This window comes from Myotis yumanensis, unplaced genomic scaffold (assembly GCF_028538775.1).
Source record: "Myotis yumanensis isolate MYYU_CA2020_CCGP unplaced genomic scaffold, mMyoYum1.0.hap1 SCAF_1, whole genome shotgun sequence".
NCBI classification, from domain to species: domain Eukaryota; kingdom Metazoa; phylum Chordata; class Mammalia; order Chiroptera; family Vespertilionidae; genus Myotis; species Myotis yumanensis.
Genome location: NW_027223752.1, coordinates 133,762,834 through 133,779,688, shown reverse-complemented (window position 1 = coordinate 133,779,688; position 16,855 = coordinate 133,762,834). Strand labels below are relative to the sequence as shown.

General features: G+C 34.5%; 1 protein-coding gene across 2 annotated transcripts in view; it reads left to right on the top strand.

The window, feature by feature from the left end:
- Positions 1-14,621, top strand: part of SUV39H2 (SUV39H2 histone lysine methyltransferase) — a 35,158-nt gene extending 20,537 nt beyond the window's left edge. For both annotated transcript variants that reach the window (XM_070431996.1, XM_070432006.1), the window contains 4 exons: positions 8,528-9,196; positions 11,485-11,631; positions 13,145-13,274; positions 14,102-14,621. In XM_070431996.1, the coding sequence (XP_070288097.1) occupies positions 8,528-9,196; positions 11,485-11,631; positions 13,145-13,274; positions 14,102-14,208 (1,053 nt within the window). In that variant the 3' untranslated portion in view covers positions 14,209-14,621. The remainder of the gene's footprint in view (positions 1-8,527; positions 9,197-11,484; positions 11,632-13,144; positions 13,275-14,101) is intronic.
- The last annotated feature ends 2,234 nt before the right edge of the window (positions 14,622-16,855 follow it).

Genomic DNA, 16,855 nt, shown 5'->3' with positions numbered 1-16,855 from the left:
ATCAGATATGTAATTTAGAGAGTTCTCTATGCAATGAGGAAAATGGATTGGCAGGAAGGGAAATGACACACGCACTACCTAACACCTTCTGAAAGGCTGTTGCAGTAATCCACACAAGAAATGATGGTGATTACCCCTCGCCAGTGTTTCCCAGTGGTTAGAGCCTTGACCTGGGCACTAAAGGGTTCAATTCTAGGTCAAGGGAACATAATTGAGTTGCAGGTTCCAGTCCCGGTTCTGGTTGGGGTGCATGGGGCGGGAAGCAGCGATCGATGTGTCTCATATCAATGTTTCTCTCTGTCTGTTTCTCCCCCCCTTTCCACTCTCTCTAAAAATCAATGAGAAAAATATTCTCAGGTGAGTATTAACAAAAAAGAAAGAAAGGAAGAAATGATGATGCTTGAACTAAAGTAATAACAATGGAAATGAAGAGAAGTAGGTGATTTTTTTAAATTACCAAGGTTATGAAATTTACAACTCTGTGGTTTAGTGGTCAGGGAGTTGGGTGGGGACTTGGCAGTGAGGGTTCCACATCTAGAAAAACATGGGTTTCTGACTTGCAGTTGTGTAGATAATAATACTGTTCACCAAGACCCAGGACTATAGGAGGGTTAGGATAGGAGGACTAGGTTTGGTGAAGAAGAAGGTTGAAAGCATTTAAGTGTGAGATGATTGTTGGAAATGTGGTTCTAATAAAGAGTGAGAACTAACTGGAAACATAGATCTTGAAGTAACTGGCAAAAAATGAGTAATTGAAACCGTAGGGATAGATACAGTTACCCATTCATTAACTCAACAGATATGTATTGGCCATCTACCACATCATATGTTAGGCACTAGTGATCTCAGCAATAAATGATACAGAGGTATGGTCCCTGATATCATGGAGTTTCTCTTTTAGTGAAGGTAGAAACCTTTACTATCCTTGTACAGAGTACTTAGTTACAGTTGAGGTCAGTGCTAATGTAACAGAAGGATCTAACTTACCCTACAAACACTGGGCAGGTGTCCATGAGGAACTGATGTTTAAACTTACTGCCAAAGAATGAAAAAACAAGTAGAGAAGGGTCTTGAGGCAGAAGAGAACCTGACTTCTTCAAGGAATACAAAGTGTGAGTGTGATATAGTTAGCAAGAGGGATTGAAATGAGGCTGGAAAGATAGGCTGGACCCAGAAATGTAGCACACCTTACAGGCCAAAAAGAGAATTTTGAATAATAGGGAGCTCTAGCCGGTTTGGCTCAGTGGCTAGAGCGTCAGCCTGCGGACTGAAGGGTCCCAGGTTTGATTCCGGTCGAGGGCACATGCCGGGGTTGCGGGCTTGTCCCCAGTAGGGGGCATGCAGGAGGCAGCCGATCAATGATTCTCTTTCATTAATGTTTCTATCTCTCTCTCCCTCTCGCTTCTCTGAAATCAATAAAAATATATTTAAAAAAAGAAGAATAGGGAAACAGTTTTGAGCAGGGGGGTGACATGATATGATGGATATATTGAAAATATTACTCTGGCTATTGTGCCATGAATGAACTGAGAGTAGTAAGAGGCTATTATAGTAATCCAAGCCCCCCCGCCCCCCCAAAAAAATGTAAGGAGAAAAACAAGGACTGAGGAGCAGTAAGAGAGAAGTCACAGGAAGAACTACTAAAGATTGAGACAAACTAGTAAGAAAGGTAGGAAGAAAACCAGAAGATTAAATCATGGAAGCCTGTGAAAGAGGTAATGTCAGCAAAATAGAATAGTGACCAGTGGGCCAAAGATTGTAAAGTACGTATTGATGCCCTTAGAGCAGTGTCTGTGGCTTGGGTAGAAGAAACCAAAATAGAATGAATTAAAGAATAAATTGGAGATGAGAAAGTGTAAAATAGTATGGACAATTCTTTAAAGAATTCCAGCTTCGAAGAAAAGGAGGAAGGGCAATGTAAGGTATAAGGGTGTTTATAAATTTAATTTTTTTATTTAAAAAAATCTGAGTAGGTAATACATGCATGTGATTTTAAAAATTGAAAGTTATAAAAGGTCATATACTGAAAGGAAATCTTATACCCCTGTAACATTGGTCTCCAGTCTTTCAACTTTTAGTAATTTATCATGTCTTTTAGGGATCCCTTACATATTTAAGCATTTATATCTCAAAGCATGTTTAGTTTAATTTTGCTTTTTAAAAATGAAGGAGGTTTAAATGCTAGTGAGAACCATAGAAAGGGAGAAGCTGAAGACACAGGAAAGAAGGGATAATTGATGGAGGAAGTATATCTCTTTTGTTGTATCTGCATCCACCCTCTTCTCTAGTTATATGTCCATGGAAGTGTGGAAATTAAGGGAATTTCTGCCTGGTGGTTTCTATTTTCTCTCTGCATTAGGAACAAAGTTCATGTGCTACTGAAAAAAACAGGAAGTAGTAGTATGGGACCTCGAGCAAAGTGGAGAAAGTCTGAAATAGCCAACTTAGGGAATGGAAAGAATGCTAACTAGGTGAACAGGGTGGTTACTATTATGAGTTCATATTGGGTCCAGTTGAACTTATAGGATGTAAATTGAGGTAGTCAGTCTCAGTGCTGTGTGATTTTTCCGCACCATTTTCTAGCCATGTCACTCCTTCATACAGAAAAATTTCTGATAAAACTATGGGTACTCTTTATTAACATACTTAGCTCATCAGTGAAGAATCAGAACTCCCATGTACATTGGTGGGGCTTCTCCCTTAATAAGCAAATATTAAGAAAGAGATTGCCTTCTTAAAGTATCCAGGTAATTTTGTGTCTCTAGAACCACCACTGTACTACTACATGGTGCATACTAACAGAATATTCCACATCTAACAATAGAATATTTCTAAAAGGCTGATTGCACTTAGAATGGTTTGTTAAGAACTGGAATAACATAGAAATCATTGGACTGAAATTCAAATTTTAGAGATCAGGAAAACAGAGCTCTAAGAAAGGACTTTCCAAAAACATTTTGTTCATTTTTGTTAGTCTTCGGCCTCTAACCAGCTCTCACATTCCTGCTCCCTGTCGGTTGCTGGCATGAAAATCCAGTGACTTTCTATTGACCATTATACCACATTTTTCCATGTATAAAACACCACTATGTATAAGACACTCCCCACTTTTCCAATCCCAAATTAAGAAATCAATATTTGAAACATTTTGCTGGTTTTCCTCTTAAGGCCTTCTTTTTTTTTGGCATCTTAAGTAGTTGTTCTTCCTGTTTTCTCCACTGTCTGATCATACATTCAGTGGGATTTCAGAAAGGAAAGGAGAGAGAGACAGAAACATCAATTCGGCTGCCTCCTGCATGCCCCCCACTGGGGATTGAGCTGCAACCCTGGCATGTGCTCTTGACTGGAATCGAACCCGGGACCCTTCAGTCCGCAGTCCGATGCTCTATCCACTGAGCCAAACCAGCTAGGGCTAGAATACATATTTTTTAAAGTTTTTGTGCTTGCTACCACTTACTGGCTATAGACAGTGGATTTCAGAACAATATTGAAAAACGATGAATTAACTATCTCCAGGTTAAGTTTAACAGCTTGTATTTTAAGGATTCATATAATTACTATTGTAAATTTTATCTTGCATACATTTTGGTAGTCATTTTTTGTTAGACATTCAGAAATATTTAGTCATAGTCTAAGAGGTAGTAGGCAATTGTGCTTGGTTCTGGGGCTACAAAGAATAAGGTTTCATTTCTTCCTACAAATGGCTTATAGTTTAGATTAGAAATGGGAACACAGGGGGTTGGCAGTGTTCAGTCCTCCTTGAGCAAGAGAAGCGGGAAAGATTTCATTGAAGAGATGACATTTGAGCTGAGTTTTATAGATGAATAGGTTTTTCGCCACATAAAAGATTAAACTGAAATAAGCCAGTATTCATTAGGCAAATGGAAGAGGCCATTCTAATTAGAGAATTTTGTGTATAAAAAACAGAAGGGAGCCCTGACCGGTTTGGCTCAGTGGATAGAGCATCAGCCTGCAGACCAAAGGGTCCCAGGTTCGATTCCAGTCAAGGGCATGTACCTTGGTTGTGGGCATGTCCCCAGTGGGGGGTGTGCAGGAGGCAGCTGATCGATGTTTCTCTCTCATTGATGTTTCTAACTCTCTATCCCTCTCCCTTCCTCTCTGTAAAAAACAGAAGGGTATGAAAAGGCCTGTTATGTTCAAGTACTTAGCAGCAGTTCAGTGTGGCCAGAGGGTGGTATGTGCATGAGGCTATAATGGAAGATTGAGGCAAAGAGGCATCAGAGACCCAGTCAAGAATGGTCTTTGTTTATAATAGAGTATAAAAATTGTTTTGGCAGAGGGAAGCCTTTAAACTGTTTAAGTAAGCATCTAACAATGACTGGTAGAGCAGATTTGTGTTATTTAAAAAAACCTCTACACTTTAGTAAAGAAAGATGGATTGCAGTGTTACCAGTCGAGTCAGGGAAACCAGTTAGGAGGTTAATGGAATAATCCAAGCAAGAATTGAAAGCCTGAAGTAACCATAGGTAATAGAGATGGACAGGAACAAGTATCTAAATACATTTGATGGTGGATTGGATTGAGGATCGAGATTGACCTCCTGGTTTGCAACTTGTGTAACTAGGCAGGTGGGTAAGATTCCTCTTGATGGGGAATACAGAACAGAAATAATCTGTTTGGGAAGGACAATGACAAGTTCCATGTGGATAGATTGATTTAAAAACCTGTTGGACATCCAGTAGGCTATAGGAATATTGGGTTGCATATAAAACTTTGGGACTTATCAGCATATAATTAAAAGCTTTGAACTGGTGACATTGCCCAGAGAGAGTATTTAGAGCAGGAATTCTTTACTTGAAATCCAAATATCCTAAAATTATCCAAAATGTTACATGTGACTTTTGTTAAGTAAAGGTCCATAGCTTCTTCAAATTGTCAGAAGGGGTAGTGTGAAGAGCGGCTAAGGACAGAGCCCTTAGTATCTGCATTCCTTTCAAGTGATGGGGAGGGATAATGGTCTCAGCAAAGAAGGCAGAAGAGGAACAAGAGTGTAGAGAGAATCGTGATATCAAAGCCCACAGAGAATTGTCAAGACGATGAGAACTGAAGAATTGTTGGCTTAGCAATTAGAAGATTGGTAAAATGATTCCTGATAAACAATATGGAATTAAGTGTATATGTATTTAATGAAACTCCCCACAGAAACACCAGGGTTTCTAAGAATTATAAAGAACATTAGCCTATAATAAAAGTTCAGATGCCTTAAGTGTCCAAGGCTATGTTAAATTTCTATTGCCTTGCCATTACAGTTTTATCTATCTCTTTAATATCTGAACTTAAAAACCAGCCAAATTCATCTCTTCATGTTTTCTGGATACTTCATGCAAATCTTAGTTTTAGGCTTTTGCTTGTGTTTTTCAGCCTGCCTGCCCTGTTCCCTACACAACAAATCCTATTAGTCTTTCACAGTTGAAGTTTGTTCTACTTCCTCTGTGTCCTTTTCTGATTGACCTATATTAATTTCCCTCTTTCTGTTCTAGTGGTATATATTGTCTTTTTGGTTTTGTGGTTAAAATTGTACTGTTTTGCATTATTATTACTTATTTTACATATTATTGCCTTCTTTTACCAATGATATTTTATTCCTGAAGTTAGTATTACCTTACATTTCATCACACCCTCTAGTGACCAAGTTTTCACATACTAATTATTATAGATACTAAAATATTTGAATGAATTTTTAAAAAATATATTTTATTGATTTCAGAGAGGAAGGGAGAGGGAGAGATAGAAAGAAACATCAATGATGAGAGAGAATCATTGATCAGCTGCATCCTGAACACCCCTCACCAGGGATCGAGCCACAACCGAGGCATATGCTCTGATCGGGAATTGAACTGTGACCTCCTGGTTCATAGGTCAATGAATGAATTTAACCTATAACAAACATAATGGAGTAGAAATGTCTTTAAGAAAAAATTCATATGATGCAATTCAAATTATACAGGAGTAATTTGTAGATCATTATTATGACTGTATTTTATTTCTGTGAGTAATCAAGAGTTGATTGTATATCAGAATGAATAAGATACTGATATATCAGACATAAACTTTTTGGCTTTTATTTGGAATTTTAAGGTATTGAATTAATTGAATTTGTTAAGTCAAACTGGTCTTTTTTCTGTTTAAAGTTAGTTTTCAAAATGGAAATATCTTTTTTGGATTTAAAAAATATGCATATAAAAGACAAAAGTCTACAAAGTAAAAATTGCATATTACTTGTCAAAGACACTAATGTTTTATAAGCATCTTTACTATTCATAAATTAAATAGGTACCAGTGTTACTAAATACAAAGCTTAGTCATTAAAAATGCAAGTTACTCATTGTTTTGGAAGCAAACTTCAGTGTTATGATGTTTTTAATTTTGTTGAATGATAAATTTAGCTTGATCATCTGATTTGAAGCCAGTGTTTCTGTTTCTTTCACTGTTTTCTGGCAACTTTTGGCACAACCCAGGGCTATAGTAGGAAAAGCTGTAACAGGAAAAGAAAATAAGCAAGGTTGTATTGCTTTGTTCTGGAATCAGAAAAGTTAAAACTTTAATAATTAAGGGAAATAGATGTTAGATACTGCCAAGTGGGTCTCATTGTTGCTGAGCAGATACCTGCTAACAATAATCCCAAATTTTAGAAGTTACCTAACAGGAGGGAGAAATCCATGTTACATTTTAGTGAACCAGATTGATAACAAATATATGTCTAGGCCTTTTTTTTTTTCTTTCTGGAATCACATTATAGATATCTATGGAAGTACAGTTTTGTGCATATCCTCACACCATAATTTAACCTTTTTTTTTTTTTAAACAGAAAGCATTTTGACCATTTTTTTAAAGAAGCAAAGTTATTTTAATTCACAAGCATTACTGTCTATTGAATAGAAATATAATAAAACATTGAGATGAAAACAGTGGGGAGAAAATAAGTGCACTCACTACCTAGGTGACTACTCCTTCAAAGCTGCCTCAGTGCTCCTCAGCCCGATTCGTGCCTCCTTAATATGTCTAATACCACATTTCCTAGACCTTCGAGGTTATTTGGCATTATTAAATTATGAATCATAAAACAGTTTCATGGGCATCCTTACTTTATAATAAAAACTTTATTAAAAGTTTCAGGGAAAAATAAATGTAGCACAATTAAGTTTTTATCAATATCTATGAATTAAAATACTGTAATTAAAAACTATACAATGCAGTTTAATAACTTTTATGTTTTAGAAGGCATTTTACCTGATGGCACATAGATATATGTTGGTTACTCCAGACGACAAAGAAAAAAGTTGAGAGACTTCAGAATTTTTTTATTATACACACTTGACCATCCAAATTTAAGGGAAGAAAACATAGTCAGGTCACTGGGATAGGGAGGCAAGATTCCAGGTACCATGGTGGTCAACAGTAGTCTGAGGGATAAATAAAAATATTTGATCGTTGGTAGTTTGAATGTCTACTACCTAATCCAGTCATGATTGAATCAAAGATAAGAATTCTCTGGAATCATGCTGTCCAATAGAAATATAATTTGGCCTACATACGTGTAATTTTAAATTTTCTAGTAACCACATTAAAATAAAAGGAAACAAGTGAAATTGCCTTCAATAATATATTTAATCCAGTAAATCCAAAATATTTCAATGAGTAATCAATATTTTTAAAAAGTTAAAAAATGTTTTACATTTTTGTGTGCTAAGTCTGAAATTCAGTGTGTATTACACTTAAAGCACAATTCAATTTGGACTTAGCCACATTTCAGGTTCTCAGTAGCTGTATGTGGCTAATGACTATTGGATAGTGTATCTTTAGAACATCTAGGCTTTATGTGCCCATGACATTGAGAAAAAAAACTTGCCTCGTATCTAATTTAAAATATTAGGTTACAGATTTTAGAGGATACCTATATCTGTGCTGGCCAAGTAAGCCTCTAATCTAGGTTAGTTTGGGGACTAGCCATTTGCATGATAAGGATGAATAGTTTTTGTTTAGTTTAATCACCATTCGGTAAAATATTAATGAATTTCTGTACTTTTTCTGTAGGTGCAATTCTTTTGCCTATGGTCAAGCATATTCTGCCACATCAAATTCTATAAAGGTTTTAATGTAATATACAGAAAAATAGTTTTATTTTTATGATCTGTACATCAATTGCTAGAAATCTGTGATTATATATTCTGAACTTTAAATAAAATAATAATGGATACCTTACTCTCTTTTTTTAATATATTTTTATTGATTTCAGAGAGGAAGGGAGAGGGAGAGAGATAGAAACATCAATAATGACAGAGAATCATTGATCGGCTGCCTCCTGCACGCCCCCTACTGGGGATCGAGCCTGAAATCCGGGCATGTGCCCTTGACTGGAATCGAACCTGGGACCCTTCAGTCAGCAGGCGAGGCTCTATCCGCTGAGCCAAACCAGCTAGGGCATACCTTACTCTTTCCAATATTAAATTACTTTAAATAATTGGGACTGACATAATCTGATTTGTGTTTTCTTTTGTATTTTAAGGATATGGAATATTATCTTGTAAAATGGAAAGGATGGCCAGATTCTACAAATACTTGGGAACCTTTGCAAAATCTCAAGTGCCCGTTACTACTTCAGCAATTCTCTAATGACAAGCATAATTATTTATCTCAGGTAAAGAAAGGCAAAGCAATAACTCTAAACAATAACAAAGCTTTGAAACCTGCCATTGCTGAATACATTGTAAAGAAGGCTAAACAAAGGATAGCTCTGCAAAGATGGCAAGATGAACTCAACAGAAGAAAAAATCATACAGGAATGATTTTTGTTGAAAATACTGTTGACTTAGAGGGCCCACCTTCAGACTTCTACTACATTAATGAATACAAACCTACTCCTGGAATCAGCTTAGTAAATGAAGCTACCTTTGGTTGTTCATGCACAGATTGCTTCTTTGAGAAATGTTGTCCTGCTGAAGCTGGAGTTCTTTTGGCTTATAATAAAAACCAGCAAATTAAAATCCCACCTGGTACCCCTATTTATGAATGCAACTCAAGATGCCAGTGTGGACCCGATTGTCCCAATAGGATTGTACAGAAAGGCACACAGTATTCACTTTGCATCTTTCGAACTAGCAATGGCTGTGGCTGGGGTGTAAAAACCCTTGTGAAGATTAAAAGAATGAGTTTTGTCATGGAATATGTTGGAGAGGTACGTTCAACTTATCACACAGCAAATATGATGTGTGTGAACGGTTTACACTTTTAAAAAGTTACTTTTTTATCTCAGTAACAAATATTTGATAAATTTTGATATTATCATTTGCAAATATGCAGAAATTTTACATTTAAAAGAAGGGTCCACAGTTGTTTGGAGTTGAATCACTAGCATAGTTATAAATATAAACTTGAATAAACAAAAATATATATGTACATTGACAAATGAAATACAGTCATCTGTCAACAAATACTCATTTATATGTGTTTGATATTTGTCAATGTAAGTGACATTTGTAAAGTTTAAAATATGACAACTATTTTTACACTAATTTCTAAGAAGAAAATGAGATCTAGATACATGCTGACTTTGAAACTTTTAAGTTATAATTTACTGCATTCATTTGACCAAATACTAAACAAATTTATTTTTATACATATAATGTGTATATATGCAAAAGTATTATTTCCCATGTGCCACTTACTCTTCTAAGCACCCTATATATTAACACATTAATTCTCTCAACTCTGAGGTAGTGGTATCATCTCCATTGTTATAGGCAAGGAAACTGAGGCACAGAGAAATTAAGTACCTTGCTTTAAAATCAGTGCACTTCACCACTGCTACACTTCCTCAAACTGAATGGTGGGTTAAGCTGTGACTAGAAAAATACGAATATGACTGCATATCTGGGCTGTCAAATCTGATATTTTAAGAGTTGTTTTGAATTGGATCACCTGATTTTGAGATTACATTGGATCCCTATATTGATTTTTATATTTTTAGACAATGGCAGATTATTATAAATCACTATTTAGGATACTAAATCTTTTATAATTCAATTATTCTCTTTTTTTGGCTTAATAAGCACAGCAGCTAAATTTGGTTGACACTATATATCACCACAGACTTTTTTTTTTTTTTTGAGCCTTGGTTTTGAATCCTGACTCTTCTTTACTACTGTGTGACCTTGGGCATGGTACTTAATTTCTTTTTTTTAAAAATATATATTTTATTGATTTTTTTACAGAGAGGAAGGAAGAGGGATAGAGAGTTAGAAACATCGATGAGAGAGAAACATCGGTCAGCTGCCAAGGTACATGCCCTTGACCGGAATTGAACCTGGGACCCTTCAGTCCGCAGGCCGACACTCTATCCACTGAGCCAAACCGGTTACGGACATGGTACTTAATTTCATTGATTTTGAGAGAGAGTGGGAGGGAGGGAGAGAGATACATCGATGTGAGAGATACATCGATTGGTTGCCTCCTGCACACATGCTGACCTTGATTTCATAATTTCAGAAATCAATTCTCCACAGAACTAATTAGTACTGTGTTTAATGGTTTTCCATAGTTGAGAGAATAATTAACTTTGAACCACAGACCCTTTTAATATTTCCAAAGTATTTTAGTACAAGGGCTTCTTCTATTAAGGCATGGGATTATCACTGTATTAGAAAAATTCATTTGGAAAATTCAAAATGCAAATACCATGCATTTTGCAAGCCTTTACATATGTTACTTCACTTAAACTTTCCAACAAAATACCACGTGCGGGCGCGCACGTACAGTGCGATTGAAACTTCGTGGCCCATGCTCAGAAGTCGGTATTTTGTGGAAGAGCCACACTCGATGGGGCCAAAGAGCTGCATGTGGCTTGTGAGCCGCAGTTTGCCGACCACTGAAGGGTGACATATTTTGTTTCTTAAGCTAAGCATGTGGTAAAGCTGTCTTGTTAAGAGCAGAACTGTAAGTGATTGTTTTGAGCTGCCGAATTTCATAAAAACAACCTATTCCTATAAAATGAAACTTTCTATACAATTGACTGCAAATTTAACATACCTTCTCTCCTATATTTTTAATAAATTTCCCTTTGTAACTGCACACAGATTAGTTATAAGAAAAATATACCTTTAGAGCACATATACTTGTAAACTTAGTGCTTTGGATTCTGTTATGTCCTACAAAGAGCTATAGTTATGTCGGTTTTTGAACCTCTCAATAGATTAGAATGAAAGTAGTACATGGTTTCAGCTTCATTGTTAAATGGTCCTAATTCCTATTTAAACAGTCATAATTCTTTGCACCATCATTTCTACTCCCTTTGTTTTCCCGCCTTTATTTGTCTAGCTCTTCTAGAGTCATTTGTGTGAATGTATATTTTGATGACACTATTTTTAAACATTGTAGACACTACTATGTTAATTAATAGACTTATGGATGAGAGTTTCTTCACTTCAGCAGTATCTATATAATATACTATAGTTTTTTAATTTTTAGGTAATCACAAGTGAAGAAGCTGAAAGACGGGGGCAGTTATATGATAACAAAGGAATCACATATCTCTTTGATCTGGATTATGAATCTGATGAATTCACAGTGGATGCAGCTCGATATGGAAATGTGTCTCATTTTGTGAATCACAGTGTAAGAAATACGGAAAGTATAGGCAGAACTAATTAGTACTATGTTTAATGGTTTTCCATAGTTGAGAGAATAATTAACTTTGAACCACAGACCCTTTTAATATTTCCAAAGTATTTTAGTACAAGGGCTTCTTCTGTTAAGGCATGGGATTATCACTGTATTAGAAAAATTCATTTGGAAAATTCAAAATGCAAATACCATGCATTTTGCAAGTCTTTACATGTGTTACTTCACTTAAACTTTCCAACAACTTTATAAGATAGTTATTATCCTCATAGAGGAGGAAATTAATGAGCAGAGGAGTTAAAAGGTAGGAAGTAGAAAGTTTAAGAAACATACAATTATATAGAGGTTAACACAGCTAAATTTTTGGATATATAACTAAAGATAGTTGTATTCTCTTAAAATGTAAACATGTTAACATTTTTATAAGATTTACAAATTTGTAGAGTGTTGAAATAGTATTTAGGGCTATTTTTCTAAATTATAAGTTAGTATTTTTTTTTAAAAGGAGAACAATGATTTTTATTTTTATTTTTTAAAATATATTTTATTGATTTTTTTACAGAGAGGAAGGGAGAGGGATAGAGAGTTAGAAACATCGATCAGCTGCCTCCTGCACACTTCCTTACTGGGGATGTGCCCGCAACCAAGGTACATGCCCTTGACCGGAATCGAACCTGGGACCCTTGAGTCCGCAGGCTGACGCTCTATCCACGGAGCCAAACCGGTTAGGGCTAAGTTAGTATTCTTAAGTATTAGTCTTGTGAGATTGACTTCTCCATTTTATAGATTGCAAGGAAATGTATCTCAGAGAGTAAGTTATATAGCTGACCATATAAGGAAGTAGACCGTGTTAAACTTTTGATGGATTTTACACCAAGAAGCTAATTTATGGCTAATAATGAAATGCCAGAGACCCTCTGACTCCCTTCTTTTCTGACTTAAATTTTTACTTTAATTTTGTTCTTAATAATAAATTTGAGATACTCCATATCTCCAATATTACATATTCCAGAATTTAGTGTAGAGTTCTCAATATAATCAAACAATTCCAAGCAAGAGTTTAATGAAACCCCATGCAATAAGAAATTTGAGTTCTACAGTACTGACTTGATTTATTAAATGCAGTTGTTCTAATTCTTTAAATATGCCTTACTGAGTGAGATATTAACAGGTGAACTGATAATGTTATCTGGGATTTGCAGTAACATTTTCCAGAAAAATTAAAAAGTCAGGAATAGATGAAACAAGATTGCAAAAATGTTGATAATTTTTGAAGCTGCATAGTGGATTAATGTGGACTTATATTATTTTCTCTAATGTATGTCTGAAATTTTCTATAAGTTTGAAAACAGTATTTTTACATATTCATATCTCAGAGACCTCCAAATAATCAATTTCCAGGACATCTTAAGAAAACAAATACTCTGGGCAATAAAAAATTTTATATGGATGTAGAAGAGTTCATTCACGTAATTTTTACTTAATGGGTTCTAACATTCTTTTTTAGTGTGACCCAAATCTTCAGGTGTTCAATGTTTTCATTGATAACCTCGATACTCGTCTTCCCCGAATAGCATTATTTTCTACGAGAACCATAAATGCTGGAGAAGAGCTCACTTTTGATTATCAAATGAAAGGTATGATTTTCAAGTACAGTTTTGTTGGTGTTAAGTTTTAGTATGAAGAATCTGTTCAAGAATAGGAAAAAACTAGATCATCTGAACCAATATTAAAGATGAAAACATTGAAGCTATAAGTCTGTCTTTTTACTCAAGGTCTCAAAGCTAACCTGACAGCTAAAACTGGAATCCAGGTCTGCCTGACCTTGAGCTGAGTAATGTTATTTCTTCTACATCACATTGCCAACTGCTTTTTTCAGAATTTCCATTATGGAAGCCTACTTATTTTAACATCTTTTCTCAGTACTACTTGTATTTAAAAAATTGTAAGCTTACATTTCTGAATCTTTACTAAGAGATGGATTTTTTCTTTTTCTTTTGTTTTTTGAAATGGATATTCTTAGTAAAGAAAATTGAAAGATTGAAAATTGATTTAAATCACACATGAACTTATTCCATTCCTACTGGAATTTGGCTTTTAAAAAGAACATTTAGTTCTATTTACTTTATTGTGATACTATAAGTGATTTCTTTCCATTGTTTTTCTAAGCATGATGGCTTTTACATATTGTTACTACTTGATTTTATTTATGGCTCTTAAATGTATGAAAATGAATAATTGTGTATTGGATTTTCCCAGAAAGTTTCATCATTTCAGAAATCCATTCTCATAAATATGGACTAATAACATAAACTTTACCTCTTATTAGCCTACACCATCCTTTCAAGACAATTCATAATGATTTTTCTCTGAATATTCACATTTATTTAACGCTGAAAATTTGAAACTCATTCTGAATTGTCTTAACTATCTTTCTCCTGTATTTCTTTCTCTACATATTCAGGTTCTGGAGATATATCTTCAGACTCTATTGACTACGGCCCAGCCAAAAAGAGAGTCAGAACTGTGTGCAAATGTGGAGCTGTGACTTGCAGAGGTTACCTCAACTGAATTTTCAGGAAATAGAGCTGAGGATAAATGTAGTTTTGTTTTTTTCTAATGTTAACATTTTAAAAAATAAATATTTGGGACTCTTTTCATATTATGAAGATTATACTCTGTGTTAATTTACAATTCCTGTTTCAAACTATTGGCCAAAATGCATCATTGATGCTTCTGAAGAGAGGAACACAAGGCCACATAGACCAATTTGAAATATATCTAATTAGTGGTTAGATACCAAACAAGAAAGGAAAACTACTACAGGTCAGCATATACATACTTAAGAAGTCTGTGTGAACAGAGAAATGCCTCCTTCGGTGTTTAAGTGTTAAACTGATAATGTCACGATCACTAAGATCAAACATTCAATTTGCCATATACCTTGAATTTAGAGAACTAGTAAAGTTCTATTTTTGTTGTTATGTTGTCATTCTTGTTTACCTATTTATTACTATAAATATTGTACTTGTATTGGAGACAGATAGGTGATACTGAATTATACCCTGTTTTCTACTTCTTTCATTAAAATATTGATATCTTAATGATACTGAAATTTAAGGTCTAAAATTAAATGTGAAAAAAGTTAATTACAGCTTTATTTCATATTTTGAAGCAATTTAGACCATTATTTGAAGGGTATATGTTTGAACCACAATCCTATAGAATAAAAATCTCCCAAGAGCTCTAAAATTCTAGAATAGTTGACCATTAATGCCTCTTGGAAATGACACAGCACTGGGACCAGGAGGTTTTTGTTGGAGTACCAGGCCCGGGAAATGGGGTGCTTTCAGGGTCCTTTTCAAAGACATGAATTGGAGATTCATGTGAGTACTTCTGGTCCAAACAGTAAAACAAGATACTCCTGAGAGCAGCTGTACTTAATATAACATCAACATACACTTTCTGAGTATCAGGCTGTTTTGAACATTTCCTTTCTACCAAATTTAACTATTTTTATATTTCCTGCAAGCTCTTCTTTAAAAATAATCTATATTTTGAACTGATACCTATTTTATATGTGAATTTTTAAAATGTGACAAAGCTAAACTTGGCTTGGCCAAAGTGTGCCTGAATTATGAGACCATTTATTACTTGAACTGTGAAGCCTAAAATGGAATATATTCATTGTTGGTTTTGTTTATTTTCCTGAATAGTAAAACCTCAAAACTATGTTTTCATCTCTTTCTGATTCTGGGTTTTTTAATCTGGGTTTTCTTTGTGATTCTGGGTTTTCTAATCATGGTGTTCAACATAAAAGTAAAGGCAGCAAATAAGTCTAGCTCTTGGTATTTCTAAGCTCATTGCCCTAGGCTTTAATGGCCTAAAATAAGCTTTAGTAAAATTGAACTGACTTCAAGAATGCAGCATTTCAAATACTTTCTTTTTTAAAAAAATATTTGTATTTAAAATATCTTCCTAATCCCTAACCTCTTTTTTTGGGAAAAGCTACATTTCATTATTATATTGTTATTAGGACTTTGCTCTTTCATAATACAGGGTAAACTGTTTACATGTTTAGAACTTCAGAGTATATTTGCTAACCAAAATTTGCAGAAGGTGTGAAAAAAAAATACTGACATGGTATCAGTGTTGAGAGAGCATCATTGATTTTACAGGTTGTTCCCCTTGGCCAAGCATTCTTTGAATTATAATTGGTAAGTTTAAAGATGTGATTTTCATTTTTTAAAAGTCTGTTTCACTGCCTACTTAATCTTGTCTTTTTGTGTTAAAAATATAAAACAGGAGGGCAAAGGGAAAATGGCTATTTTCAGTCAACTGTATTGTTATTAATAGAAATTCAATGGGCCTTTGAGATTTTAATTACCTGTGTTACCCTTACGTTATTAAAAAGCTGAATATTAGTAGAAAAATCAACATTTAGCTTCTTTACATTAGTTTCCTAAGTTGTCATAATTTTTTCTCTCAATATAAAGCAAATATTCAGAGGTAGTATTTAGATCAAGTTTAAACTGTCAGTTAATCCACTGTAGAAGTACTGTTAAAACCATTGTTTTCGGTTTCTGCATATGAAGATTGTGATACACAATTGGTAATCTCAGGATTTTTCCATATATGCAAAATCTATACAACACTTATTTTTCTTATATTTCAATAGTTTTTCTTTAGCAAATAAATGTAGACATTTGATTTTCTATTTATCATGGGTTAGCTTTGTTTCTGAATATATGACTGTCTTTTCCTGGCTACAAAAAGGATAGAAAAATACTGATGTATTCCTGACTACCTGCTGTTGAGGTTAACCAAAGGTTTATATACCATTCCTTTCCATGTTAGATTTCCTTTTAAAAAGTTTATCGTTGTCATGGTTCATGGATTTGGATATTAAACTTAGCATAATGTGAATGGATATTTCTCAAAATTGTTCGAGCATTATTATCACCAGGTATTTAAACTAGTTTCACTAAATACTGCCTAGAACTGCAAAGGAATTTTAGAATTAGAGCTAAGAAATATTCCTTGAGCAAGTCTTAGGTCTTTATACTATGTACTCATAAATCTATGAGTTTGGTACTGTCACCCCCATAGTACACCAAAGGAAGTAGGTTTAGACTGATTAAGTAATATTAACATCCCCAAGATCACCCAGTAAACTATACCTATATTTAATTAACATCTTCAGGCATACTTTTAAAAA